Source organism: Tupaia chinensis, unplaced genomic scaffold (assembly GCF_000334495.1).
Source record: "Tupaia chinensis unplaced genomic scaffold, TupChi_1.0 Scaffold145860_1, whole genome shotgun sequence".
Classification (NCBI taxonomy): Eukaryota; Metazoa; Chordata; class Mammalia; order Scandentia; family Tupaiidae; genus Tupaia; species Tupaia belangeri.
In genome coordinates this window covers 1,552,199-1,579,413 of record NW_006205718.1, presented here as the reverse complement: position 1 = coordinate 1,579,413, position 27,215 = coordinate 1,552,199, and the positions used below count along the sequence as shown (strand labels likewise).

Here is a 27,215-nt window from a genome sequence, read left to right as displayed (position 1 = left end):
CCCATGAAATCTTGGATTTCATCTCATGAAACCTTCACCACCCAGGCAGGGGCATGCATCTGCCAAGATTCACAGATAGACACACCCTCAGCGACAGAGTTCTCTCCCAGGAAATTAGTCCCACTCCCACTACATGTCTTATGCTAGTGTCTTCCTTTGCCTTTCTGGCATGGAGTTCAGGAACATGGGACATAGGGAGAAGATTAACCCACTCATTCTCTCTACCTTGGTCTGATCTCTGCAGTGTAGACTGGAACTAGAAGAGCTGGAAGGATAATCCCTGGCTTTCTGCTTAAGAATAGATGTTCATGAACCATTCTACTCAGGACCTTATGGGGGAAGTCACATCTTCACTCACCCTACCTTCATTTGAGGAATTTGTGGGAGTCCCAGTTAGGATGCTCCTGTGGTCATTCGACTAGCAGTTTCCCCATCTTCCCATTACCACCTAGGAACAGCAGCCTGTCCCTCCCTCCTGGGCAGGTCACTGCAACTGTTGGTTGCTAGAGCTCAGTGGAAACTGCTGCCTCAGATGGTGACTCAAATGTGGACACATGGGTACATGTAGTGTACCAGGCCACCTTAACACCTGGCACAGTCCTGGCATGGTAGCAGTATGGTATATGACAAGAACCCTGGGTTCGAATCCCCTTTGCTAACTGGAGTGAGTTGCTTAACCTCCCTGTGCCTTACTCTCCTCATTAGTGAATTTATAACACAGTAGCTATCAGAGGGTTTGTGAGCATTCAGTGTGCAAGGCGCTCAGTGTGGTGCCTGGCAGGAAGAGTACAATAAATAGTAGTTTTGTAACATTCTATGAGGCCTGGCAGGAAGAGTACAATAAATAGTAGTTTCGTAACATTCTATGAACTGGTTATTGTCATCACCATAAAACCAGGGAACTAAAGCTTAGAGAAATGAAGTCATTGCCAAGCTCTCAGCAGCTAAGTTTCAACCCATGTGCATCAAACCCAGGCTGTTGGATTTCCATTACATCATGCTGTGTATCTGCATGACCTTCCCCCATTCTCTGATTGTCCTTGGTTTCCCTTCTAGGACACCAGATCTCCCTTTAAGACTCAGAGCCATTGTCATTTCTGGAGGAGCCAGAGCAGCTTCCCTTAACATTGGCATTTTAGTAATAATAATTAGCCTCTCCTCTCTGCTTCCAAGTTACTGGGTCTGCCACTCCATCATTCCCTTCTGGTTTTATGTTCGAGAATAAAATCCTGAACACTCACAATTTATGACCAAATCTTTTCTTCCATGAAGGCAGCATGTGTAGGAGGAGGGGCTTGTGTCTGGGAGTCAGAGGGCCTGGGTTCTAGCCCCAGCAGACAAGTCACAGAGCCACCAGGAGGCCCTATTGCTTACTGCTAAGCTGAGGGTGCCAATGCTAATCATCATCCTCTCCTTTACAGGCTGCTGCCAATGTCTAATGAGCTCGTGAGATAGAATAAAAGGCATGTGCACATTGTTCCAGGGCCGTGATCGCTGGAAGTTATCACGGAGCGTGTTTCTGACATGCCGAAGTGTCACATATGCAGGGGCAGGGGAGGGCAGTAGGGCAGGAGGCTGTGTCTGAGTGTGGAGAGGGGCCGACCCCCATGCCCTGGGGCTGGCATTTCAGAACACCTCCCTGGGAGCACCATGGGCCAGTAAGTGACACTGAGCACTCCAGAGACTGGCAGTGCAGGAAACAACTCAAGCTCAGCCTTCTCTGAGAAATCAAGAGTCTTCGCTTAAAAAAAAAAGAAAGAAAGAAAAAAGAAAAAAAAAACCCACATGTCAGAAAGCGACTCGGAGCATGTGTTGTTCAGGAGCTGCTGTGGAAATACAGTCTGTAGACACCCTGCCCCCAGCCTGTTCCTGCACAATGGAGCCCCCTTTTCTCCTAGCTCTGGAGACTTGTCAGGTGTCCCCGCCCCCACACCAGTCTTTCCTGCTCACTCGCTCTTCTTTCCAGTAAAACCTCTGAATCTTTAATAAGTTACCAACATGCTTTCTCGTCCGTCTGCCGGCGCCAGGTCTCAGCGTTGGCAGCCTTTTCCATTCCCCTAGTGCCCCTAATAGCCTCGCTGTTTGATTAATCTTTTAGAGCCCTCCCACGGAAAGCCCACTGTCTGGGCTGACTCCCACTGTCCAGCTCTAAGATTTTTCCTGGCCTTGTGGTCTGGTTGTTGCCAGTCTCCAGTGCTCGTCCCCCAGTGGGGCTGCAGGCTGGCCTTGGAGGACAGGTGGCATCAGCAGCACCTTGGGTTCCTGTGCCTTGAACCAGGGTGAGTTCTTGGGATGCAGAAAAGACAAGCACCAGGTTAGGGGTTCCAAGACCTTGAGTGAGATTATGAGCCTCAGTTTACCTCATCCGTGAAGTGGGATTTTCACAGGCTGCTGTGAGAGTCAAATGAGGCAGCAGTCTAGGCTCCCTGAACTGTGAGCAGGGGCAGCAGAAAGGGCCTGTGAGGTCCTGTGAGGTGTGAGACAGCATCCTGCTGCCCGCCCTCTAGGGCATCTAAGAGAGCCCTATGCCCTTTACTCTTTTTTTCCCCCTTGTTTTATTTACATTTCATCACTGTACATCTTTGCAGTATACAAAATGAAACCTTCCCAGCATGACTACACTGCATTTACTGCTTTTTAGTCCACAGATATTACCATACACATCATCCTTAACTCATGGTTTTACACTTTGAGTGTCTGTTAAATGTTTGGCTTTTCTTTTCCTTTCTTTTCTTTCTATTTTTTTAAATTCTGCCTGCTTCCTTCTCGCTTGTCCCCTACTGCCCACTCCTCTGCCACACTGTCTCTAGTACCCACAGTTGCTTTCCATGCCTTTATACTTTCCAGTCTTTCAGTTTCTGCCGTAGAATGCAGACATTTAGTATATTTTAAGTGGGGACATACAATGCTTCTCTTTAGGAGGCTGGAGGGGCTCCGAGGCCTAGGAGTAAATTACCCAGGTGCCTTCCAATGCCTGCTGTGTAATCAAGTCTTGCCCAGTTTGGGGATTTGAAATGGGACATTTTTAAGATCCTTTCCCTTCCTAAACAATGAGTTTGTTCAGGAAGAACTGAACACAGCATGGAGGCTAGTCCAGATGCTCCATAGTCAATAACAATTGTAGCTACCCTGCCCTCAGCATCTGTTAAACACCAGGCGCTTCGCCTGCATTATCTGCAGTCTTCACAACAAACCTGGCAGGGTGGCATTTATCCACATTTTACAGGTGACTGTAAAAAGGCTCAGAAAAGGTCGACGGTGTGCCCAAGGGCACACAGATGTCTCTCAGCAGATCCAGGTACAAATTCAACGTCAGAAACCAGGTCCCTTCAGGAATGTTGATGCTGCATTCTCTCCTCCTCTGACCGCTAATTGACCCTATCCTTCTAGTGAGACAAAGTAGAACCAATGACCAAAGACCCTTTTCCAAGCCCACACCTGATCTAGCTCCATCAATAGGTGGAGTTATCTACAGATTGAACCTATAGTTAAGAATTGTTATCTCAGGGACCAGCAGATGGCGTAATGGTTACGTCACTGGACTCCTACGGAGTTTACTGAGGTTTGAGTCCTGGACCTGACAGCTTAAAACTCATGACAGACATGTGTGTGTGTGTGCCCAAAACCTCAAGAGGAGAATGGAAGAGAAAGGACCGAGGTGCAGGGTGGGGGGCGAGGAGAGTGGGTGGGCACTGATTTCTCACTTTCTATTTCTCTGTCTCTGTCTCTCTGCCAAGCACATGTGCCCTATAGAAAAACATTTCTGAAAAAATAAAAAAAAAAGGATTGTTATCTCCTTTTTCAAATGAAGAGACTGAAGCTTAGAACAGTTGGGACTGAACTGTAGGGGCCTAGACTAAAGGGATGCTACTGATTGATGCTGGAGGCCATGTGAAGTGCTCTGGGCTTGTGGGCTGGGTCTGCCTGATCACATCTGTGATCCTGGCTGGCTGCAAGGCTTGAGGGAGGATTGTGGCATGAAGGCCCTGTCTGGTGTGCCTGTCTCTCTTTTTCTGTCTCTCTGGAAAAAAGTAAATTTTTAAAAAGAAAAAAAAAAAAACAAAAACTAGAAGCCCAGTGATACAGTGGAGCCTCAGCTGCAAAATGGTATTTACAACAGCCATTCAAATTAGCTATGCTTATTGAATGTCAACCACAATCCGAACTTCTGACAACTGATCCTGTGAGAGCCTTTAGTGAGAAATCTTTAGGCCCAATCCTCTGTCTTACAGATGAGCAGACAGCAGCCTGGAGAGGGAGGTGATTTGCAGACAGCAGCTGGGAGAGGGAGGTGATTTGCCCCAGCTGCCATAGCAGGACAGTGGTGTCTGGACTTCCAGGATTCTATGAACTGCTGTACCTCCTTCCCTGTTTGTGCACCCATCCCTCACCCCATGCAATCCAGGACTCCTCCTCGTGAAGCCTTCACCACCCAGGCAGGGTCTGCCTCTACCTAACTGCGTGTGTCATGCTTGTGTGTCACTGTGTGTCTATGCACCTGCCTCTCCAGCTGGTGCCTCCAGTACAGGAGAAGTGACCCATGTCCCCAAAAGTTCTCAGTACTACCCTCCCTGCTCAACTTGCCTCCAAATAATTTATAACATGAAAGCAGAGGCCTGGGGTCCCAGTAACTCCCAGTGTATGGAAGGAGAAATCAGTTCAAGGCAGTGCCCAGGGTCTGACCCATGAGCATTTTCCTCCCCTGGCAGGGGCCATAGAAGCCATGCAAAGCTTGGGTCCTGGCAACTGGATACATCATGATCCTGGAGGTAGTGGCCTCTGAATCTCTCTGCTTAAGCTCCCTTTTTACTCCCTATCTCTGATGGAGACCAGGAGGCTCTGTGAAGCTCTTTGATATGTTATCTTCTTTTAGAGAGCAGATCAGGGGAAAGTGTGGCACAGTGGTAACACAACTGGTCTCACATGGGAAAGGTCCTGAGTCTGTGTCCAGTGACCTCCCTATGCACATCATCCTGTGAGAGCCTTTAGTGAGAAATCTTTAGGCCCAATCCTCTGTTTTACAGATGAGCAGACTGCAGCCTGGAGAGGGAGGTGATTTGTCCCAGCTGCCATAGCAGGACAGTGGTGTCTGGACTTCCAGGATTCTATGAACTGCTGTACCTCCTTCCCTGTTTGTGCACCCATCCCTCACCCCATGCAATCCAGGACTCCTCCTCGTGAAGCCTTCACCACCCAGGCAGGGTCTGCCTCTACCTAACTGCGTGTGTCATGCTTGTGTGTCACTGTGTGTCTATGCACCTGCCTCTCCAGCTGGTGCCTCCAGTACAGGAGAAGTGACCCATGTCCCCAAAAGTTCTCAGTACTACCCTCCCTGCTCAACTTGCCTCCAAATAATTTATAACATGAAAGCAGAGGCCTGGGGTCCCAGTAACTCCCAGTGTATGGAAGGAGAAATCAGTTCAAGGCAGTGCCCAGGGTCTGACCCATGAGCATTTTCCTCCCCTGGCAGGGGCCATAGAAGCCATGCAAAGCTTGGGTCCTGGCAACTGGATACATCATGATCCTGGAGGTAGTGGCCTCTGAATCTCTCTGCTTAAGCTCCCTTTTTACTCCCTATCTCTGATGGAGACCAGGAGGCTCTGTGAAGCTCTTTGATATGTTATCTTCTTTTAGAGAGCAGATCAGGGGAAAGTGTGGCACAGTGGTAACGCAACTGGTCTCACATAGGAAAGGTCCTGAGTCTGTGTCCAGTGACCTCCCTATGCACATCAGCTGAACATGTGTGTGTCTGTGATCTGGGCCAGCTGAGTCTGGGGATGGATCATGGCATGAAAACCCTTTCAGAGCTCTCTCATTCTCTTTCCTCTCTCTCAATTATGGAAGAAATAAATAAATAAGCTTTTAAAAATGTAGACAAATGAGTGCCCTTCCTTCTCACTGTACCTATCTCATTCCTTTTGGAACACACTATACTCATAGACCAGCCCCCGCCTGGGTCACTCCAAGACCCTCTATTATCTCACAGACCTTTTAACTTCTCAACCAAGGACTCTCCAATCCCACCTTGACCAACTGCCTGCCCTCCTCCCTTCCCGCTGCTCCTAATGCAGGGTCAGGCCTGTGTCCACAGATAGGCAAGTCCACAACCTCTTCTCACTGGGGTCATTTCAAGACATCCTCCTTCCTTTTTTATAATAGTGATCTAACGCACAAGAAATGATTGGACTTAGTGGCTTAAAACAACAAGGATCATTGAGTATCTTCATAATGTCTGTGGGTCAGGAATTTAGAGCATCTTGGCTGGGTGATTATGGTTTAGAATCTCTTATTAGGCTGCAGTCAGAAGTCATCTGTAGTTGCAAGGTGGCTCATTCATGTGACTGACAAGTTGAATCATAGACTTATGTCTGGCATGCGTAGGGAATCCTCAGGACATGAACCTGGAACCTTCCCATGTGGGTCCAGCATCACTGAATGTTGCATTACCACTGCACCATCACAGCTGGCTCTGACAATAGTCTTTTTTTTTTTTAAGAGAGATTTTTGCTATAGGGTACATGCGCTTGCCAGAGAGACAGAAAATGAGAAATCACACCCCAGGAGGATGGCCACACATGCACACATACCCGATGTGAGTTTTAAGTTGCCAGGTCTGGGACTTGAACCAATGGTCAACTACATGGGAATCTAGTGATGTAACCATTATGTAACCAGACTGGTCCCCAGTCTGAGTGCTTTTATGATTTAATCTTTGAAGGCCCACGCTGTCACTTTCACCATATTCTATTGGTATATGAACTGCCATACTCAATGAGAGAAGGAATTACACAAGGGCATGAGGACCAGTAGGTAAGAATCACTGGTAGCCGTAAGGGAGATAGGCTATGTCACTTTTTAAGCCATAAAAGGCTGTCTCAGCTGACCTAGGAATCAGTATCCTCACTTTCTCTCTCCCTTTCTCCATAATGGGCAATTGGTATACTTAGATCCTGTTGTAGGACTAGAGATGGACAGAACAGTGGATATTTTGCAAGAGCAACTCTAGCAAATTCACATGCTAAAGCAACTCTGGCAAACTCACAGTCAAGTGGAGAAGACAGCTTCATCATAAGAAGTGCTAGAAAGCGATGTGAGATATGTGAAGCCAGATAAGAGATATATAGAATTATGGGAACACAAAGGACAGGTCATTACCTAAATGGGGGTGTATGGCAGGGAACATTTTGCTCTGGGTCTTGGAGGATAACTAGGAGGTTCTCTAGTAGAGAAAGGAAGAAGGATATTGCTCCACTTAGAAGTAACAACATGAACAATGGTGGTGAGTCAGCAAATGAGACTATGATTGTGAAAGGCATTGAAAGCTGTAATAGTGAGTTTGTACTTGATACATCAGCAACCGCTGGAGGGCCTCAGGCCAGAGGAAGGCCTGGCTGGGCTGTATGGTGGGCTGAATGAGACTGGCAGGGGCAGAAGATTGCTGCAGTTGTCCCAACAAGAGTGCAGACTACCTGAGTTGGGGCTGTGGGGATAAGAGAGGATAGGTAGATCCAGGAGGTGGAGCTGCAAGGATGTGGTGAGCCATCTCTGTGAGGAAGAGACCAGAAGGCTTGGAGGTCATGACTTCCCTTTTCCACCATTTCTTCCCTTGGGGCCTTCCTTTTCCAACTCTCTGCTCCTCATGCACAACACAAACCTAGCCTTTTGGAGGCCTCAAGTCCGAGATGGAACAGGCTTTCTGTGCATCAACCGGAGCCAAGTCCCAGTGTTTGCCTCTATGGATAAAACCATTTGGGCTTTCAGGAAGGCCACAAGGACATCGGGCCTATTGACCTAGGACTGAGGGTCTTAAGTGATTTAGGCCACAGACTTATTTGACAGTCTAGTGAAAACTAAGAAACATTTTCCCAGAAAGAAAAATAAAATTCATATTTGGACACAGAGTTTGTGAACAATTTCAGAGGTCTCAGAATCCCCTGTAAGTCCCTCTCTAGGTTCCTGGACCCTAAACTCAAAGTCCTAGAACTAGGAAAAAGAAGAGAGTGAAAGCAAATGTTTGACTCATCCAACGTCTGTTATTTACTTCCTCTTTTAAGCCTCCCACCCTACCCATAATTGGACAACCCCCAAAATAGCGAGAAACAGGAGGAAGCATTTACCCAGTGATAGCCTCTGGTGGCACCAGCCTCACTTGGCGTGTTTATTTCCATTATTATAGTAATTTGGGGGCTGCGGGCTACAATTTTCACTTGCAGTGAGGTATTAAATTGAAATTACCCCAGATGTAATTGCCATACAAAATAATCCTGGACACAGGGAAGCAAATGCTTTTTCAAGATGGGATTTTATTGCTTATACCAGGAGTTTAGGGCTTTTTCTTTAAACATGCCAGATTTAGGAGTGGGTGGCAGGGGTCAGGGTCAGCATGGTGTGTTGGGCTGATGCTGTTGGCCCATATCCTGGTGAGGCCTCTGCCAGCAGGGATTTGTACCCTGGCCCATGGTATGGGTAGAGAAACTGATAGGTTACAGACTAGGGTTGGATTTAAGCAACTGTAACAAACTACTGGGCTCTAATTCAGGCATGCAAGAAATAGCATGTTTAGGGACCAGCAGTTGGCATAATGGCTATGTCGCTGGACTCCCATGTAGTCGACTGCGGTTTGAGTCCCAGACCCAGTGACTTAAAGTCACACCAGGCACATGTGCGTACGTGTCCAAGATTCCAAGAGGAGAATAGAAAAGGGATTGCGTGGCCATACCCCTTGGGGATGATTTCTAGCTTTCTGTCTCTCTGTCTCTCTCTGTCTTTCTGGCCAGTGCACTAGCCCTGCAGCAAAAACCTCTAAAAAAAAAGAAGAAAAAAAAAAAGAAAAAGAAAGAAAAGAAAAAAAAGAAAGAAAAAAGAAAAGAAATAGCGTGTTTATTTTCTGTATATCAACTTTATTTTGCTTCAAGCCTACATTCCTGGGAGGGCCTGAGTTCTTACCCAATAACACCGCTGCAAGCCTCCTAAACACCAAGCATCTCTCCATACTGGTGACCTTCCCAATGTGGTCCCAGCCCTGCAAATCTGCTTTGCCCCCAGAGGTCTTACTCGCCTTTGCCTTTCGTTCCCCAGATGCACCCTGCTGGTATATTGCACAGACCTCCCACCCACCAGCATCATCATCACCTTCCACAACGAGGCTCGCTCTGCCCTGCTCAGAACCATCCGCAGGTAAGACAGCCAGCCCTGGACATGGTGGTGCCCGCCCTATGGTAAGACAGCCAGCCCTCAGTGACAGTGTGACTGCTCACTGGGCGCCTGACCCAGGGATGGGACTATTTGACACTCCTAATTACATGCCAGGTACTGTTCTATGCATCACATCCAGCCACTCTGTCACTCCTCACATGCCTATGAGGGAGACCATTGCTCCATTTTATAGGGAGAAAGATAGATACCCAGTGGGGTTAGGCAACGTGAACAAATTTAAAGAAAGCTAATAGAGGAACTGGACTCAGAACCCATGTGCTTCATGTCTATGCTGTACTGTCTCTGGAGCTGGGGTTCTAATGTTCCCAATTGACCACAGGACTGATGCCCTGCAAAGTTGAGCATATACCTGACCCCTAAAGCATCCCGGTGCCTGTCTCTCCATAGCCTGTACCCACCCTCCATGAAAACGATGTAAATCAGAACAGCCAAGGAAATCTGTTTGCTTTCTGGGCTAGCACCTGAAGCTCCAGCCCCATGGTTCTCCCTCAGCCTCTCTGTCCAGCCTTAGAGCTGAGGCTGGGTCATGTTCTTGCTCAGATGGGGATGTCTGGCCATGCATGGCCTGTGATCTGCATGGATTTTTGATATGCACCAGCTCCCCAGCAGAAACCCCCTCAGAACATGGATCCACAGCTAGCATTCTTCCCTGAGAATTCCTCCCCCAGGTTCACAAAGACCTACTCTTTTAGCAGCACCCCTTCCCCCACACTGCAGTTATTTATTTTTCTCCCTATACCCACCCTCTGCTCTTGAGGTCATTGCCCTGCCCTCCTCCCTCAGGTCTCTAGCAGCAACTACATCTTCCATGGCAGAAGGGGCAGCCACCAGTCTGTGTGTGCTGCTCCTGTGCAGATGTGCTGCAGCTCATGTGCTCAGCTGGGGAGGTGGGGAGGCTTTTGCCATGCCTGCTGTACAGCTGAGGAAGCTGAGACTTGGAGGTATGGAGTCAAAGCCTGAAGTGGAGTAGTTACTAATGGTGAAGCAGGATTCTTGCCCTTGCACTCTGACTTCACAGTGCTTCTCAGCAGCCTGCATAGGGCCAGGCTGGTCTGGTCTCAGTGATGATGTCCAGCACCGCTGGGGAGATGCTCCCAGCCACCTCCTCCAGCAGAGCCAGTGCCTGGCCCTGCCGTAAAGTGTCGACAGTACCTTTGTGCTCCTGTGACACAAGACCTTTACAACCTGTCTCCATCTGCTAGGCAGCACATCAGATGGTCACCTGATGCCACAGAGAAGAAACAAGGTAAAATATAGACCAAAGAGAGTGCACAGAGCACAGCACTATCCCTTGTCATTTCCACCCAATGAGCCTCACTAGTCCTCTCTCCTGCCCACATCTGCACAGCTATGGCAGTCGGGAGGTCCAGGGGAGGGAGGTAAGTGCTGCAGAAGGCTCGCCATGGGGAAGGCACCAAATTTTCAGCTCTACCTGTCATGGATGATGAATGTCCACTGTTCAGGGTCAGCACGTGCCTTAGAAACACAGGAAGGGACCTGTCCAGACATGCAATTTTCAGCCTAGTCCTCCCACCTGTCCAAGCGGTCAGCTCTACCTGTGTCCAGATGTCCTTGGCAACTGACGGCTGGCTCCTCCCACCTGCCATGTGACCTGTCCCGGCTTTAGCATTTACCCCATAAACCACCTGATTACCACCTGATTCAAATCTGATTTCTCAACAAAGCCACAGCTCTTGACAAGAAAATGTGCCAAGTCACTCAGGTGTCACAATGAGTCTCACAGTAGATTAATAAAGCTCCTTGCTGATTTGTAAATTGCTTAGGGTATGTATGAGGTGAACAAGGATACAGGTGGTCTGATGTACCTGGGTTTCCCCTGCTGAGAGAGAACAGTTTCTGGGCCTTTTGGGCCAAGCAGACACACATGAACAGAAGTGACTCAGACCCCGGTCACTGTCATGACCTGCTTGGCACCAGGGCAGGTTTATAGAGCAAACAAATGGCAGCCCCTGCCTTGCCTGCCTGAGGTGGCTGCTACACAGGGTCTGGGCATGTCTGCCAGATGCTTCCATGATGACTCTCTTAGCATCTAAAGAGCCCCTCACTTTCCGAGATGGTTCTGCTGCTTCTTTCAAGGAGGTCTTTACTCCAGGGATCTGTACCCATTCAGTGTGCATTTATGTGCACGCCTCTCCCCAACCCTCACACACATGCCTGCAGGGGCCTCCTCTGGGCCTTCTCTGCACATCACCACTCTAGCACCTAGTGCAGTTTCCACGTGGAATCTTCAGTGGGCTCCTCCAGGGCAAGGACTATCGCTTATTCATCTCTTATTTAACCTCCCTATGGCTCATTTCCCAATTAAGGAAATGGGAATACCCATCACACCGACCACACAAGGGTGCTATGGGTTCATGTAGCTAATGGACTCTGTGCCTGGCACAGAGTACGTGCTTCATCAGTTTTAGCCCTCTCTGTCTGCATGGCTGTGAGCTTTCAAAGGAAAGCACCCCACCTGGGGTACTTACCAGGGCACTACACTTGGAGTCTGGAGGCCTGGGATTAAGTCCCTACACTACCGCTTCCTAGCTCTGTGACTTTGGGCAGATATGTAAAATGATAATAAAAAATACCTCTCATGGGGTCAGCTGGTGGTTAAAGTGACTGGACCCCCACGTGGCCGACTGCATGGTTTGAGTCCTGGACCTGACAGCTTGAAACATACAGCAGGCACCTATGCATGCCCCATGTCCAAAATCCTTACAGGAGGGAGAAATGAAGGAGAAGGGATTGTGCTGTAACCATTCCCCATGGGAGGGTGCTTTCTAATTTTCCTTCTCTCCAGTGAGTGCATGTGCTCTCTGGCAAAATGAATGTGTGTGTAGTGTATGTGCTCTCTGGCAAAACAAATATATATATATATATATATATATATATATATATATATATATATATATACACACACACACACACACACATATATATATACACACACACACACACACATATATATATACACACACACACACACACACACACACATATATATATATATACACATACATATATAATGTTTCAAGTTGATGTTTGCTGCTATGGATATTCCTCTTGGGAATGTCTCCAACATTTTGGGCTCATTGTAATATGGGAGCTTCCCAGACCCCATTACCTCCCTAGCCCTTTGCTATGTTATGGGGGCACCTCGCCTGCTTTCAGACATATCCCAGTTATCTCTAAGTCCTATTTCTTCTCTTCCTGCTGCCCCTCCATCTCTTTCTAATAGCAATAGTGATACTTCATATGTTGAATGCATCCTAAGCTTTATAGTCTACAGAACACATCCCATCTCTCACTTACATTTGAGCCTGTACCTGAGCCTGTGAACTGGGTGGTACATGGGTGAACATAGACCCAGAGCCACGGGGCCAGGAAGCAGAGCTGCCCGACTTCCCTGGAGGTGCAGCCCAAGCTCCTGAGTCCACTGGCCTAATGGAAGGCTGCCCGCTAGGTCTGGCCTTCTGTACTCTGGGAGGCCTATCAACACCAGGCTTTTCAGAAGACAACCACAAAGTACAAGACTATGTACCAAGAGCCCATGGTTTGTTTCCTTTCTCCCAAAAACAGCTGACCTCCAGCTTAGACCCAAGAGTGAAGTACACAAGTAGTAGAATGAAAGCCTGAAAACCAGGTGTTAACAGACAGGCACTTATCATCAGTAAGCAGGGTGTAAATGAGTTTCATAAGTGGGGATAAGGAAGATGTCTTCTAGAAACTTCCATGCCTTAAGATTGTGTACCTCCCTCTCAATCCCTGTCCTGTTGCACAAATGAATCTCTAGCTACCGGGAGGAAACAGAATAGAGTACTTCCTATCTTGCTCTGTCATCAATGAAAAGATCTTCTTTCATCTATAACTTTCTAGAATTCTGGACAGCTTTGCTGCCAGGTGCTAACTTATGGTTCTTAGGGGGAACTGAATATGCCCTCTTCTCCATCCCTACCATGCCTGCCCAGCACTTGGCTGGGTCTGTGCCCTTCTGCCCACCCATTCCTCTCTATCCACCCTGCCCAGGCCTCTGGTCCCCTGAGTTCTTGAGTTAGCTGGGGAGTAGGGGCTGAGAAGATGTATGTGGGGTTATTCAGAGGCAGGCCTGATGGGGTGGGTAATAGGGGCAGAGAGAATCACAGCCTTGATATATTGGGGACCTTTCTCATTTAAGGGGAGAGAAAACCAACTCTGAGGAATGGCTCATCTTTACGGGTGCTACAGGGAGTCGTCTGTATGTGAGACCTGGATTGTCTCCTTGGAGCTTCCTGCAGCTTTAGCCCTCCTGTGGGAGCTCTGGAGTATACACAACTGATCATTATATCTGTCTTCTCACTGTTGCCTTTTTGCAATATCCATGATCTCAGGGAGCAGCTTATGAGTCAAATGGTTAAAAATGTGGACTCTGGGACTGGATTTTTCTGCCTCTGCTCCTAACAGTTTTGTAACCCTGAGCAAGCTACTTAACCTTTCTGCCTCAGTTTTCATTTCTGCAAAATAGGGACGACTACTAATCACTACCTGACATTACTTTGGAGAAAACTAAATAAGTTCAATTGGGTAAAGGAGCAGTGCCATTACCAAACCAACCTGGCTATGGACCAAAAATCAGTTGCTTGCTGCCAGAAAAGCCAATCTCTGACCATGGAGTTTGTTGTGGTAGGAAGCTGTGTTATGGATGATGTCAATCAGGAGACAGGGAATTAAACTGCTCAAAAAACTGTCTTCCTGAGTGGATTTGGAGTTGAGCTTTTATGGAGAAATAATACCCATTCAAGTCTTCAATTAGGTCTGTGTTGTCAATTAGGTTCATTTATACAAATGAAGGATCAAAACTTGTGCAGTTCTGATTGGTTAATTCTGGCAGCAGTCCATTAAGCTTTCTAAGCATCCTCATTTAAGCAAATGGAAGATGGAAACGGAAACTGTTCTAATTGGTCACTGTTGCACAGCCAACCTTCTCCCTACCTCCCTGCACTGGGAGTCAACTTCAGGTCATTCACTCTTCTCAGGGTATGCATCCTGCAAGCAAACTTATAAAACAGCAGTTAGCACTAGGTTTTTCTTATTTAGGCACCGTTTTGGCCAGTTACAGCGTGCCTGTTCAGGAGACGAGTGTCACTACGAGCCTCCAACCCCAATGTATAGCGCTGTTCTAATGCAGGCTTGTTACAACATGATTTCTGGGATGGCTCTGTAGTGGAGCAGTCAGGATATATATATATATATATATATATGTATGTGTGTGTGTGTAGTTATAGTTATATTTAAGGTTATATAGCTATATATTATATATATACATTCTTAGGTCTTTCCCCCCAGAAATTCTAAATCGGTCAGCCTGCAGTAGTGGGGCCTAGGAATGTGTGCATTTCTTTCTTTCTTATTTTAAGAGACTTGCTATATGGCACATGTACTCACCAGAGAGACAGAGAAAGAAAGACAGAAAGCAGAAAGGGGTTAGCCACACCTCAATCCCTTCTCCTCCATTCTCCTCTTGGGATTTGGGGCATGCACACACATGTACCCAGCATGAATTTTAAGGTGCCAGGTCTGGGACTCAGACCATGGTCAGCCATGTGGGCATCCAGCCCCTTAACCACTATGCCACCTGCTGGCCCAGGAATGTGCATTTATAACAAACACCCAGGTGATATTGATATTGCTGGCTCAGGGATTTGCACTTTGAGAAGCACAACTGTAAGCCGTGCCTGTCGCTGTCATTAATTTCAGTATGGCTATTACTAGTGCCCACATTCAGACAGCAGCTGCTACGTGCCAAGCACGGTGCTAATAAAGCTCACCTCAAGCAACTGAGGAAATTGTACTTACTGATGCCCTCCCAGCTAGTGGATGGCAGATACACAGACACACCACTTAATCCCAGGTCAGTCTCACTCCAGAATGACTAAACTCAACTGGCAGCCAGCCTCAGGTCTTCGTTCAACTCATATTTATCAAGTGTTTGATAAAACCTGCCTGCATAGAGCACCGTGGAGTTCACAAAGCAATTTCAAATACATTTCCTCATTTCATACGCACAAAAGCTGTGAAGTAGGTCAAGTATTAATATCGCCTGCTTTTACAAGGAAAATGTAATTACAGGAGGCAATGAAAGCTGGAAGCCGACTGGCATCTAGCTCAGGATTGCACAGCTAGTAGGTGGTAGAGCCCACCTCTGTGTGGGCCCCACCGGTAGGGCACAGCAGGCAGGAAGCAGGGAGCATAGATGCTGCCTGTGCAGTCACCCTCTGGCAGAGAGGTAAGGTGCATTTAGAAGACCCAGTTCTAGAATAATCTCAGGCAGAGTGTGACCCGTATATGTCAGTGAGGCTGTGTAAGAAAAGGCACGTGGCAGTTGGGTTGTAGGAAAAGTAAAGAAAAACATATCCTACACTGGGTCCTGCATGAAAGGGAGGATATACTTCACTATAGAGGGTTGGTGAGAAGTACCCTTAATAGCCTGGGAGGGATACCAGAGCAAGTAGGGCTTGAGTGGTGGGAATGAAGGTGGTACAGAAAGGAGGGCCCTGAAGACCAGCCGAGCCAGGCCAGGACCTCTCCTTGGACTTGACTCTTTTTCTCTAGCCGTACCAGGTGTCCTGAGCATATGCCCATCTCAAGCCCTTGCAGCCCCAAACCACTTTTACAGAGACCCCATCATCATTCCAATTGCTCTGATTAGAGAAGCAAAAACAAGCCAGGTGTTACCAGGAAATGGTCTAATTAGCCCTTACTGCTGACTATTCTGGTTTTTTTCTGTTTTAAACCCTGGACATTTTTTATTCGCTAATCATCTCTCAGTTCAACCAGCACAGAAACTGCACACGATTTACCTTTTGATGTGCACAGAAGAGAACTCTTGAATTTCAAAGAGCCGGCAGGGATTTGGGGGAATCGAATGCAGAAGCTACAGCCGTAATCAAACCTCATTAGAGGTTATTCTTTCAGCAGGTTTTCTTCTCTCCTGCTTCTTTTCCCCCTCCTTTCCTGATTATAGTGCTGGTTGCGGGGTTGCTGGGTTTGCTTGTGTTTTCTTTAGGAGGATCACGGGGAACAGTTTCTTCTCACTACTTTCTTCCCATTCTGTCCCCAAGCTCCCAACAGACAGTGACGGCAGACTCGGGGGCTTTGTGTTGGAGGTCCCTCTCTCATCCCCTTATACTAGTTACCATGGTGAGAATTACAGCTTCGTAAATAAAGGTCACTTTAGGCACAGCTCTCTTCCAGATCTGCATTCTGCATTCTGCCTAGGGAGGGCGCTGCACCTAACAGGGCTCAGAATGGACCTTCTGAAAGGAAGGTGCACACGTTTCTTCTGCCAGCACCTGTGTGAGTCCCCTTTCCCAATATACATGGAGCTCTGGATGTCCCACAGAGGCTGGGCTGGCCCAGGAATGATTGCAAAGACCCAGGGAATTTGGGGTGTTCATGTAAAGCAGGATCCAGCCACCTTAGTCAGGCCTGAGACCCAGAGTTAACACTGAAATCCAACTCTTGTCCCTTAAGTAGGGATCCATAGCACAGGAAGGGTAATTGAGTCTTCAATCCGAAAGTCATTGGTGACACACAGAATAGCAGTAATTGCTACAATTCTTCATCACTTAGTGCCAAATATCATCCTAAATGCTTTCAATACGTTTTCTCCTTTAATTTTCTTGATAGCCTTGTTAACTAGATCGTACTATTTATATTATCTTCATTTTATAGATGGGAATACTTTGCAACACAGAGCAGTAAAGTAACTGTTCAAGATTACACAGCATGTAGAAGTAGTGCTAAACCACAAACTTCTGGAGGTCAGAGCTCACTTTTCTATTCATCATTACATACCCAGGGCCAAACCCATAGTATGACTGCACTAAATATATCCCTGGAGGGAGTAGCAAGGGGCCATGGCACTGTGCTGGACTCTGGCAGTACAGGTAGCAATTTGACAAGGATCCTACCCTGGAGAGTTTAGGAACAAGACCAGCCCTCATGGTCAGAAAGTGATAAAAGCCAAAGGAAGTTTCAGATGCGAACTGCTGAGGGATCCCAGAGGAGGAAGCAATTAATTCTCACTAAGTAGATTGGGAAGCTGTTAGAAAGGACGTGACATGTGAACTGGGCTTTGTGGGCGGCGTAGGGGCATGTCAAGCTTGGCAGCAGTAGGAGAAAGGGCTCTCGACTATGAATGAGCAAGATATTTTTGCTAACTGCACCGGGCAAGGGAGGCAGTGGGCAACGTGGCTGGCTTCTGAGGGTGAAAGGCCTTGCTGAGCATGCAGAGGATTCGGGATGTGGGAAGTGGAGAGCTGCTCTGGGAGATTTTGTCAGTTCACTTATTTGCAGTAATAAGGAGAGTCACATAACCAGGTCTGGGCCTCAGGAAGCTCACTCTGAGTCCCCAAGGAAAATGGCCTGAGGCTGGGAGAGAATAGAGCAGATCACAGCCATTCTAATAAACCAGGCAAAAGGAGCTGAACAGTGCAAAAGAGTAAGAGTGGGCCCAGCAAGGGGAATTGTGATTAAGGTGCTAGTCTACCACGTGTTTGACCATGGTTTGGGTCCTGGACCCAGAAGCTTGAAACATGCCAGGCACATGTGTGTGTGCACACACATGTGCCCCAAATCCCGAGAGGCAATGGAGGACAAGGGATGGCAGTGTGGCCATCCCTCCTGGAGGATGATTTCTCATTTTCTGTCTCTCTGTCTCTCCAGCTAGTACCCACATCCTATAGCAAAAACATTTTTTAAAAAATGAGCAAATGGTCTAAGAAATATTTTCAGATAGAGTCAGCTAGTTTTGTTCTCTGATCTGATGTAGATTGTCAGGGAGAGGGCAGACTATTGAAAGTGACCACTGGGCTTCTGTCCGAATGGCTAGCTAGGTAGTGGTAGTATGTACTAAAATAGAGAAGGCAGAATTATATCCCCACTGGCTCACAGATGAGCAACATCATTGGACAAGCCCTTTGGTGATTTGAGTTGCATTCCTCAAATGCAATGATGTCTATTTATAGCTCAGGTTTCGTATATCTTTATATCGCCACTAGAAGTCATAATGATTGTTCCTCTTTTCTTCTGCAGTGTATTAAACCGCACCCCTATGCATCTGATCCAGGAAATCATATTAGTGGATGACTTCAGCAATGACCGTAAGTAATGTCATTCCACCATTGCTCTATTACAAATGTCTGTTCCCAGCTCCTGTGTAACAGGCAGAGGTGAGTCCACTGATTATCTGCAGAGAGGAAATCCTAGGTTTGTGATAGCTGTGGAAGACTTTGGGTGTCCATGGCTGGGCTCAAGAAGGAGAAAAACTTCACATTCAAGAAACAATTTCTTAGGTTTTCTGCTGTGAGTCTTTGAGGACCTAACAGTTAAATGTAATAGATTATTGAGTTGGTGTGTCAATGTGTGTGTGCATCTGTGGGAGGGTGTGTGCATGTGTGCATGCAAGTATGTGTGGATGTATGCAAGTACAGATGTCTTGCATACGTATGTATTGCCCCTTAGCCTACATTTCTGGACAGAGGAAGAGATACTGAACCTTTGAAGGATCAGTACAGGGACCCAAAGCCCAGAAGCGGTGCCCATCACAGGAGATTCCCAGTTCTTACGCTGCATTGATCTGCCAGCCTGAGCTGAGGCCAGTTTGCCTGCTCCCTCACATTCCTCCAGGAGGCCTGGGTGGGGTGCAGTGAGCAGCTGCCTTTCCGCCTTACACCACACTGCTCATCACTGTTTCTAACTTCATGTCCCCCAGGTATTCCTCTCAAAGACCCTGGGTCCTACCCAAATTCACACTCTATATCCACTGTCTACCCTCCCCCACAAAGTGTGAATATTTCCAGACATCTGTGCACTAAATTTAAAAGATCCATACAATAATTGTAGAAACATCTTCAGAATTCAGATATTTGTAGTGCTAACACCTCCTTCGAGAGCCTTCATCCCAGCAGCCTGGGTGCAATATCAGGCAGAACCATCTCTTCAGGGTGACAGGGGGAGCAAGGTGCCACTGGGACAGCTCCAAGTTCCCGGAATGGGATCATCTCCACCAGCACTGCTCCTGGGAGCTGGACCCAGGGATTCATGTCCAGCTGGGGTCTGCTACGAAGGCTAGAAGCCCACATCTGCTGGCAGCCTTGAAATTCCAGGAGTAATGGCAGAAGTGGTCGTGCACAAGGCCTGGCTCATCTGCTGTCCCTTGCATATGAGGAAGAGCTTGGAAATGGGGAGATATTGGCCCTGATGTGGGGGGTAGCCTGCCACATACAGGAGAAGGGAACACTACTGGATCCACTTAGAAGCAGACTAACTTAGTGGTTAGAGTGTAGACTCTAGAACCAGATTGCCAGGATTCAAATCCTAAATCTATAACTTACTCACTAGTTATGTGCCTTGGGTATGTTATTAACCCCATGTGTGCAGTTTGTCTATGAGCTGGAGATGCTAATAAGAGTATGTATGATTTATATAAGGATTTAATGTGTTAACACATTCAAAGTGCTTAGAGTAGTACCTCTCCCAGGGAAAACTTGTGTAAGTTTTCTCTTTAGGTACTCTATAGAGCCCAGAACTAAGCAGAGACATCAAGTTTAACAAACTAATGAAGAAAATCCAAAACAGTGGGGCCAACATACAGAGTTGGAGCCAAGGAACTGTGACTAAAGAGGGATGGGACAATAGGCAAGCCAGGGCCCTCTAGGGCAAGTGCCACGATGAAGAGACTTGCCTACCCTGAACATTTTCTGCATGATGGGGAGTCGAACCTGCTCTGTGTAATGGAAGGTACACGTCACAAGAGGGTCTCCATGATCAAGAAGGAAAGCCCCAAATCCATCTCATTCATTTTTGGCTTCTAAGAAGTTTTTCCAGACCCTCTAAAGTGAACAGAGTTTGCTCTCATGCTCTTAATGGTCTATAGTAAAGGGCAAGTGCCCAAGGGACCAGGCCAAGATTTCTTATCTGGCATGTTTTTAACCAAATACACAGGTACTGCGGTGTACGGATCTGCTCCAAATGCACGGGTGCCATGGTGTACTGATCTGTTCTAAAGAGGCCCACCTGAGGCACTTTGTCCTGTCTGGGCCCCGCTGTGTGACAGCAGCGATCGTCAGCCCTGTCCATAGTCCAGAAATGCCCCAGAGTCAGGCCTGAGCTCTGCATCTGGGCATGAAAGCCTGGGCAAGCTGCCTCACCTCTCCTTCAGGTTTGCCTGCAGTGCGCACTTGCCTCCCACTAGCCTGCCCCAGGGTGCTCACTCGTTATAACCTTCTGTCTTTGCAGCGGATGACTGCAGACAGCTCATCAAGCTGCCCAAGGTGAAATGCTTGCGCAATAATGAACGCCAAGGTAGGTCTGTGCTGCTGGCAGAGCCTGGGATGCAAGTGTGGGGGTTGGTTGTGTGCTTGAATACCCAAGGGGAATTCTGGGTAATCTTGCTGCACAGTGGAGTATAGTGGCACCAACCTGGTCATTTGTCCCCAACTGCAGGTCTGGTCAGGTCCCGGATCCGGGGTGCTGATGTGGCCCAGGGCACCACTCTGACTTTCCTGGACAGCCACTGCGAGGTGAACAGGGACTGGCTCCAGCCCTTGTTGCACAGGGTGAAAGAGGTGAGCAAGACCTGGGAGCAGAGCTGGATTTAGTGCAACCCCTGGCCCTCTCAAGGTCATTACTTCACATGGGCCTCCCAAGTTCTCTGTGAGGTGGGTGGGAAAAGCTTCTGTCTGTACTTTGTAAATAAAGGAACTAAGGCAGAGTAGTCTGCTGAGGTTACACTGCAGTCAGTGGTGAGACGGGATGGGGCATGTTTGTGGGATCACACTGTCATCCCACAGAGGCCTGCAGCTGGGGCTGCAGCAGCTGGTACCTGACATGTGCATCTTCCTGGGCAAGAGAAAACTGCCCAGAGCTATTTCTACCAGATGATAGAAAGTTCCAGAAAGGGAGCCCTTATGCATGCATAGCATGTTGCACGTGACAGTATCAGTGACTAGCGTTTCTACTGTTCATTACTCTCCCTGAATTACTGGCTTGTGCAGCTCCTCTATGAAGGAGGAAACCAGGTATTTAGAACATGCCCATTTCACGGATGAGGAAACAGTCTCAGAACAAGTGTCTAACTCGATCTAACAACCAGCACCAGTACCTGGATGTTGCCCTAACTGCGTCTTCCCTGTGCTGTGGGTATTTCCTACATGCTGTTCTTGGTAGTTACTCATCTCACACCTGTATAATGACAGTGTTAAGAGGATGAATGGACTGAGCCATTAAACTGCTCAGAAGAGAACTAACCTACCCCACCAATGCTGTTCACTCAGTGACAGAACCTCGGTGGGTTTACAGTGTTCTCACATGTGGGCCTAGAGATTAAAGCCCATCAGTGACCATTGTCCCTGAGGGTTCATCCACTCAGTGTTGGTTAGAAAAGTTCCCTTCTCATCTCCTCCTTGTGAAATAATCCACCTGAGGTCTAGAGTGAGAGCTGTTCCATCATAAACAGATCTCTCATTTGAAGGGTTTCACTTAGCCCCAAAGTCCCTTCCAGATGCCCCCTTCCTCTAAGCCCATCTCTGCAGCAACAAAAAGCCAGGCTGCTCCTTCTTCCTAAATGCCCTATATCCCATGACTCCATCTTTTACTCTAAGTCCCTCCTGCCCCTGGATGTCCTTTCCCTCCTTTCCACAAACCCGCTGACTCTTCAAGCTTTACCTACATCTCTCCTCCTCCAGGAAGCCTTCCCTGACTGCACAGCCAGCTGGGCTCCCTCCTGGAAGTAATTTCTCACTTGCCCACCATTGTCCCTTTTGGGTTTAGTTCTCTGTCTTCCTTAACAGATTACAAACTGGGGGTGGGGTGGGGCATGAGTCACCTCCTGTGGTCACGTCACCTGATCTAGACTAGGTTCTCAGTGGTTAGAAATTATAGTAAGAAGCCAAATGATAGGTGGTGCTGAGGTTGGAATTTTGGGTAGAATCCCAAGAGTTGGAGTGGGTCACGTGAAAGGAATCCACCCTTCAAGATTAAATGTGCTGCTTGGCAAGGTTCACCCCGGTTCCTTGCATCTGGCATTGTGCTGCTTTCAGAGGACCTCCAGGGAAGGGGAGTGCAATAGGCGACCTCAGGGAAAAGCAATATGAAATTGCAGCAACGAGGAACTTCTTTGTGAAGCAAAACATGTGAAAAACATTGGGGCACCTTGTGGATGTTGACGTGGGGAAAATCCACCTCCCAGCAGGAACCTGGACCTCTCCAGAAAAGTCTGTCTGTGAGTTGCTGATACTACCCAGCAAGGGTCAGCTAGATCATCCTGCCACTGTTCATGCCTGGAGTTAAAGAGAAACTGGAATGAGGTGTTCAACAAGGAGGGTCAAGGTTAGAGAACGTAGGAGTAGGTAGGCGGGCAGGGTTAGAGACAGCGCTCCGTTTACAGGGCATTTTATACTAAAGAGAGCAGGTGTTCCCTACTTAAGCTAAGATCCTGTAAAAGAGTGGCTTTGAAACCTAGGAATGTAGTGTAATGGAATGCTTTTTGGCCAGTGAGGAGAGTGGGACTGAGGAGGCTAGGCCCTCTCATTTTCCATTACAGCAGTGTTCCACGGTCACTGTAGACATTTTGGACAATATGGAACAGTAGATTGAAAACTAATCAACCAAAACTCTACCCTGCAAACACACCCACTGTTAACATTTCTTTACATTTAGGATTGTTTTTCTGCTTTGCCAAAAGCATCTCTTTACATAGCTGTAATCATACTGTATTTATACAATTTTGTATTTTGCTTTTTCTCTTTTTATACATGAGCATTTTCTGAGCAGTGTTTCTAAGATAATTTGTTCCTTGCCTAGAATGGCAGAATTATCCTATACACTTGATTATTGTAAAGTTCACCTCTGGGGAAGAGGGGAAGGGCATGTGTCCAGCACCCACCTGGCACTGCTGCCCCTTCCTTACTCCACCTCACCTTTCTGGAGCCTCCTGTCCCTGCCTGACCACTCCCTTCCTCTCCCAGGTTGCTGACCAAGAACCCTAGAGCTGCAGTTCACAGGTCCAGGCTCTCATTAGCCAGAGTGTGGATCTGACCTAGGAGCTCTCTGCCCAGCACTGTGCCCAGGCCTCTCAGGGTTCAGCCATCACCCAGTGGACTCCACCCCTGTGGCCTCCACCTGCAGGCTGATTTTGTACAAGTGCATATGTATGTGCTACAAAATACATATAACAAAATGGATCATTTTAGCCATTTGAAAGTGGGGAACTCAATGTTTTAGTGCATTCACAGGGTGGTGTAATCCTCACCACGATGTTATCTTAAAACATTTCCATCATCCCCAAAGGAAACCCCATTAGTAGTCACTCTTTATGGCCCTCTTCTCCCTGCCTCTGGCAACCACTAATCTGCTTTCTGTCTCTCTGGATTTATCTACATTTTGTATAAATGAAATCACACAAGATGTGGCCTTTTAATCCTGGCTTCTTTCAACCAAGTGTGTTGTTGAGCTTCAGCCACATTGTAGCGTGTTATCACTGTTCCTCTTCATGGCCAAATAATACTCCGTGGTGTGTATATAGCACAGATTGTTTATCCGTTCATCCAATGATGGGCATTTGGGTAATTTGCACAGTTTTATGATTGCAAATAGTGCTGCTGTAAACACATTTGCACAAGCTGTTGTTTGAGTGTCTATTTCCAATTCTTTGGGGTATATAGACTGGGGAGTAGAATTGCTGGGTCATATGATAATTTGATGCTTAACCCGCAGGGATTCTTGGTTGACCTTGTCCCTGCAGCAGGTATTAAGGGAGGTCAGCTTCCCTTGGACGGCTTTAATGAGCCTGTGAAGCCCTTTCCGTGCCAGTGGCTCCTACTCTAGCTCAGAAACCGTTTCAGAAAATGCTCTTGTTCCTCACCTGCTGGTCGGGCAGAGCCTTCATCTCCTCCTTCCTGAATGTGAGCAATGCTTGCCTGCCAGCGAATGCTCCTCCTCTGAGAGTCATTGGGCCCCAAGATTGAGCTTAGCCTGCCAGGCTAAAGCTTTTTGGTCCCCATTACTGTGTGAGCCAAAGCTTTCATAGCAGAGGGATTAGTCAGACAAACCCTGAAGCTGTGGTCCGGCTCTGGTCCTCGCTGAGCTGCACATGTTTTCACCTGAGCCTGCCTTGGGACCATGCAGAACTGTCCTCTGAGACAGTCCTAGGGGATGGGCAGCGTGGGTGTGTGTCAGCCTGTGTCTCTGCATGTCCTTGTGTGTGTCTCGTCTCGGAGTAGAACGTGATTTGATCTTGCGAGTGGAAGTGGAAATTTTAAGCTGTAATTGGAGTTTGGGATTTTCAAAAATAGAAAGAGATAAGAAAGAGGCTGGGTTTGAGCTGTCATAAGCTGGCCTCAGCTGGTGTTTTCCACATTGCAAACCTCCTCAATTTTCCTTCTCTTCTCTTCAATTATATGATGATACTTGAAGCATGCAAGTTTTTTTTTTTAACATAGGCATCTTTTTCCTCCTCCTTATTTACATATTTCTTTAGTAGGAAAAAGATTTTAAGAAATCTCAATCTCTGTAGCATTTGCTGAATTTATATAAATAATAGCTTACATATTCTTCAGAGCCTTTTCACATGCTTTCCTCTTATTCTTCACACAGGCCCTTTTAGGGAGACAGGATGGTTTTGCAAATAGTCATTGGTCTTCACTTTTTAGATGAAGAAACAGAGTTCTACAGAGAGTGCTGTTATCCTTACACTTATCCTAGATTGCAGGGCTGGAGTGGTCCTGTCAGCTTGTCTCTGCCCTGAAATATCACCTCCTTAAGGATCCCTTCCCACTCCCCATTCCTCCTTCCTTGTCAGCTTGGAGGTCGGTCCCCAGGCCATGAGGTCAGCTTGGAGGTCCCCAGGCTGCATTAGAATCATCTACTCACCTGTTCTGCTTTCTATACAGTGAGGTTTTAGGCATCTTTGCACCTGCCACAATTTCTAAACCATAGTAGGCACTCAAAAATCCTGGTCTATGATGTCTCTAGGGGATTTTTTTTATCACCATTCACAATGAGTTTTTTTTTCTTTCTTTCTTTTATTAGGAGAGAGATTATTACAGGGCACGTGTACTTTCTGGAGAGACAGAGAGACAGAAAGTAAGAAATCACCCCCAAGAGGAATGGCCATGCTGCAATCAATCCCTTTTCTTCCATTCTCCTTTTGGGATTTTGGGCACACATGCACATGCCCCCAGCATGAGTTTTAAGCTGCTGGATCTGAGACTCAAACCACAGTCAACCATGTGGGACTCCAATGATATAACCATTATGCCATCTACTGGTCCCCACAATGAGGTTTTAATTACATGAATCAGAGATAGGAGAGTTATGACAGCAGGCGTGATTGATGGCCATTAACTGGTGCATTCAACCTCTGTCATTGCTCCTGGTGGTAGGAGGTGTGGGGACTAAGGGCACAGGTTTTCATGGGGGCATGGAAGAGAGGGGGTATGGACCAGGATCTGCCAGGATCCACAGCTACCTGCTAAAGCCTAAGTGCTGGCCTAGTTTTATGGTGGGCATAGGCAGGGGTGTGTGGTGGATGTGGGTGGTTTTTTTAGAGATTTTTGCTATGTGATGCATGCGCTTGCTGGAGAAATCAAGGCAGAGAGACAGTACGGAGAAATCACTCCCCCCCAAGGATGATGGTCACACTGCAATCCCTTCTCCTCTATTATGCTCTCAGGATTTTGGGCATGCACGCACACATGCCTGGTGTGTATTTCAAGCCTATGGGCCTTGTACTTAAACCATGGCTGACCATGAAAGTCCAGAGATATAACCATTAGGCCATATACTAGTCCTGGGTGTGGGTATTTTTACTGGAGTCTCTCTATCCCTAGACCTACAGGAGGAGGGGCCATCTTGTTTAGCCATAATTGACCCACTTGCTTGCTGCCAACACTGACACAGTGACTTTAGAGAAAGGTAATAGACACCCTCTTTTAGCCAACACTCATTAAACACCTGCTGCCCACCAGGCTCTAGGCTGAGCTGAGAGAATAAAAAACGGAACAGATACCAACCCCCAAGCCACTCAGGGAGGTCATGTCTTGGTTTTGACGGTTCATTTGTAAAGCCTCCTACAGCCTCTTTTCAAGATCATTGCTCCCGCAACACTTAGTCCCAAACATCCCTCACTGCCGATCCGGTATCCGTTACTCTCAACCAGCCAGGCATCACAACTGTGTTGTGACAGAATGCTTGAAGGACGGAAGTCCTCAGACTTATGGAGGAGTACACCAGAGAAGAACATGTCACCACACTGGAGGCAGAGCCCGAGAATGGCTTCTGGGAAAACCTGTAGCTGGGGAAAGCAATCAGCTTTTTTTTTTTCCTTTTTTCTTTTTGAAGGTTTTGCCATAGGGTGTGTGCATTCACTAGAGGACAGAGACAGAGAGATGGAAAGTGAGAAATTAGCCCCCAGGGGAGATGATCATGCTATAATTCTTTCTCCTCTTGAGATTTTGGGCACACACCCATGCACTTGCACTTGGCATGAATTTTAAGTTGCCAACTATCATGGTTTTCTAATATTGAGGAAAGATTTCTTTTTAACTTTAAAAAAAAAAGAAACCTGAGGGATCAACAGGTGGTGTGGTGGTTAAGGTACTGTGTGGCCAACCATGATTCTAGTCCTAGACCTAGTGGCTTGAAAATCACAGCAGGGGGAACCAGCAGTTAGTGTAATGGCTATGTCGCTGGATTCCCACGTAGTCGACCGCGGTTCGCATCCCGGACCCGGTGGCTTAGAACTCACGAGGGCGCGTGTGCGTGCGTGCCCAAGATCCCGAGAGGAGAATGGAGGAGAAGGGATTGCGGCGTGACCATCCCCCCTGGGGGTGATTTCTCGCTTTCTGTCTCTATGTCTCTCTCTGTCTGTCTGGCGAGCGCACGTGCCCTATAGCAAAAACCTCTCAAAAAAAAAAAAAATCACAGCAGGCAAATTCCTATACAGTTTGGTGTAA

The 27,215-nt window shown here is 47.4% G+C and overlaps 1 protein-coding gene across 1 annotated transcript in view; it reads left to right on the top strand.

The window, feature by feature from the left end:
- GALNT14 (polypeptide N-acetylgalactosaminyltransferase 14) overlaps positions 1 to 27,215 on the top strand; it is a 245,509-nt gene that overhangs the window by 179,062 nt on the left and 39,232 nt on the right. The window contains exons 3-6 of the mRNA XM_006168527.1: positions 9,079 to 9,177; positions 18,295 to 18,362; positions 20,500 to 20,565; positions 20,707 to 20,828. Of these exons, the coding sequence (XP_006168589.1) occupies positions 9,079 to 9,177; positions 18,295 to 18,362; positions 20,500 to 20,565; positions 20,707 to 20,828 (355 nt within the window). The remainder of the gene's footprint in view (positions 1 to 9,078; positions 9,178 to 18,294; positions 18,363 to 20,499; positions 20,566 to 20,706; positions 20,829 to 27,215) is intronic.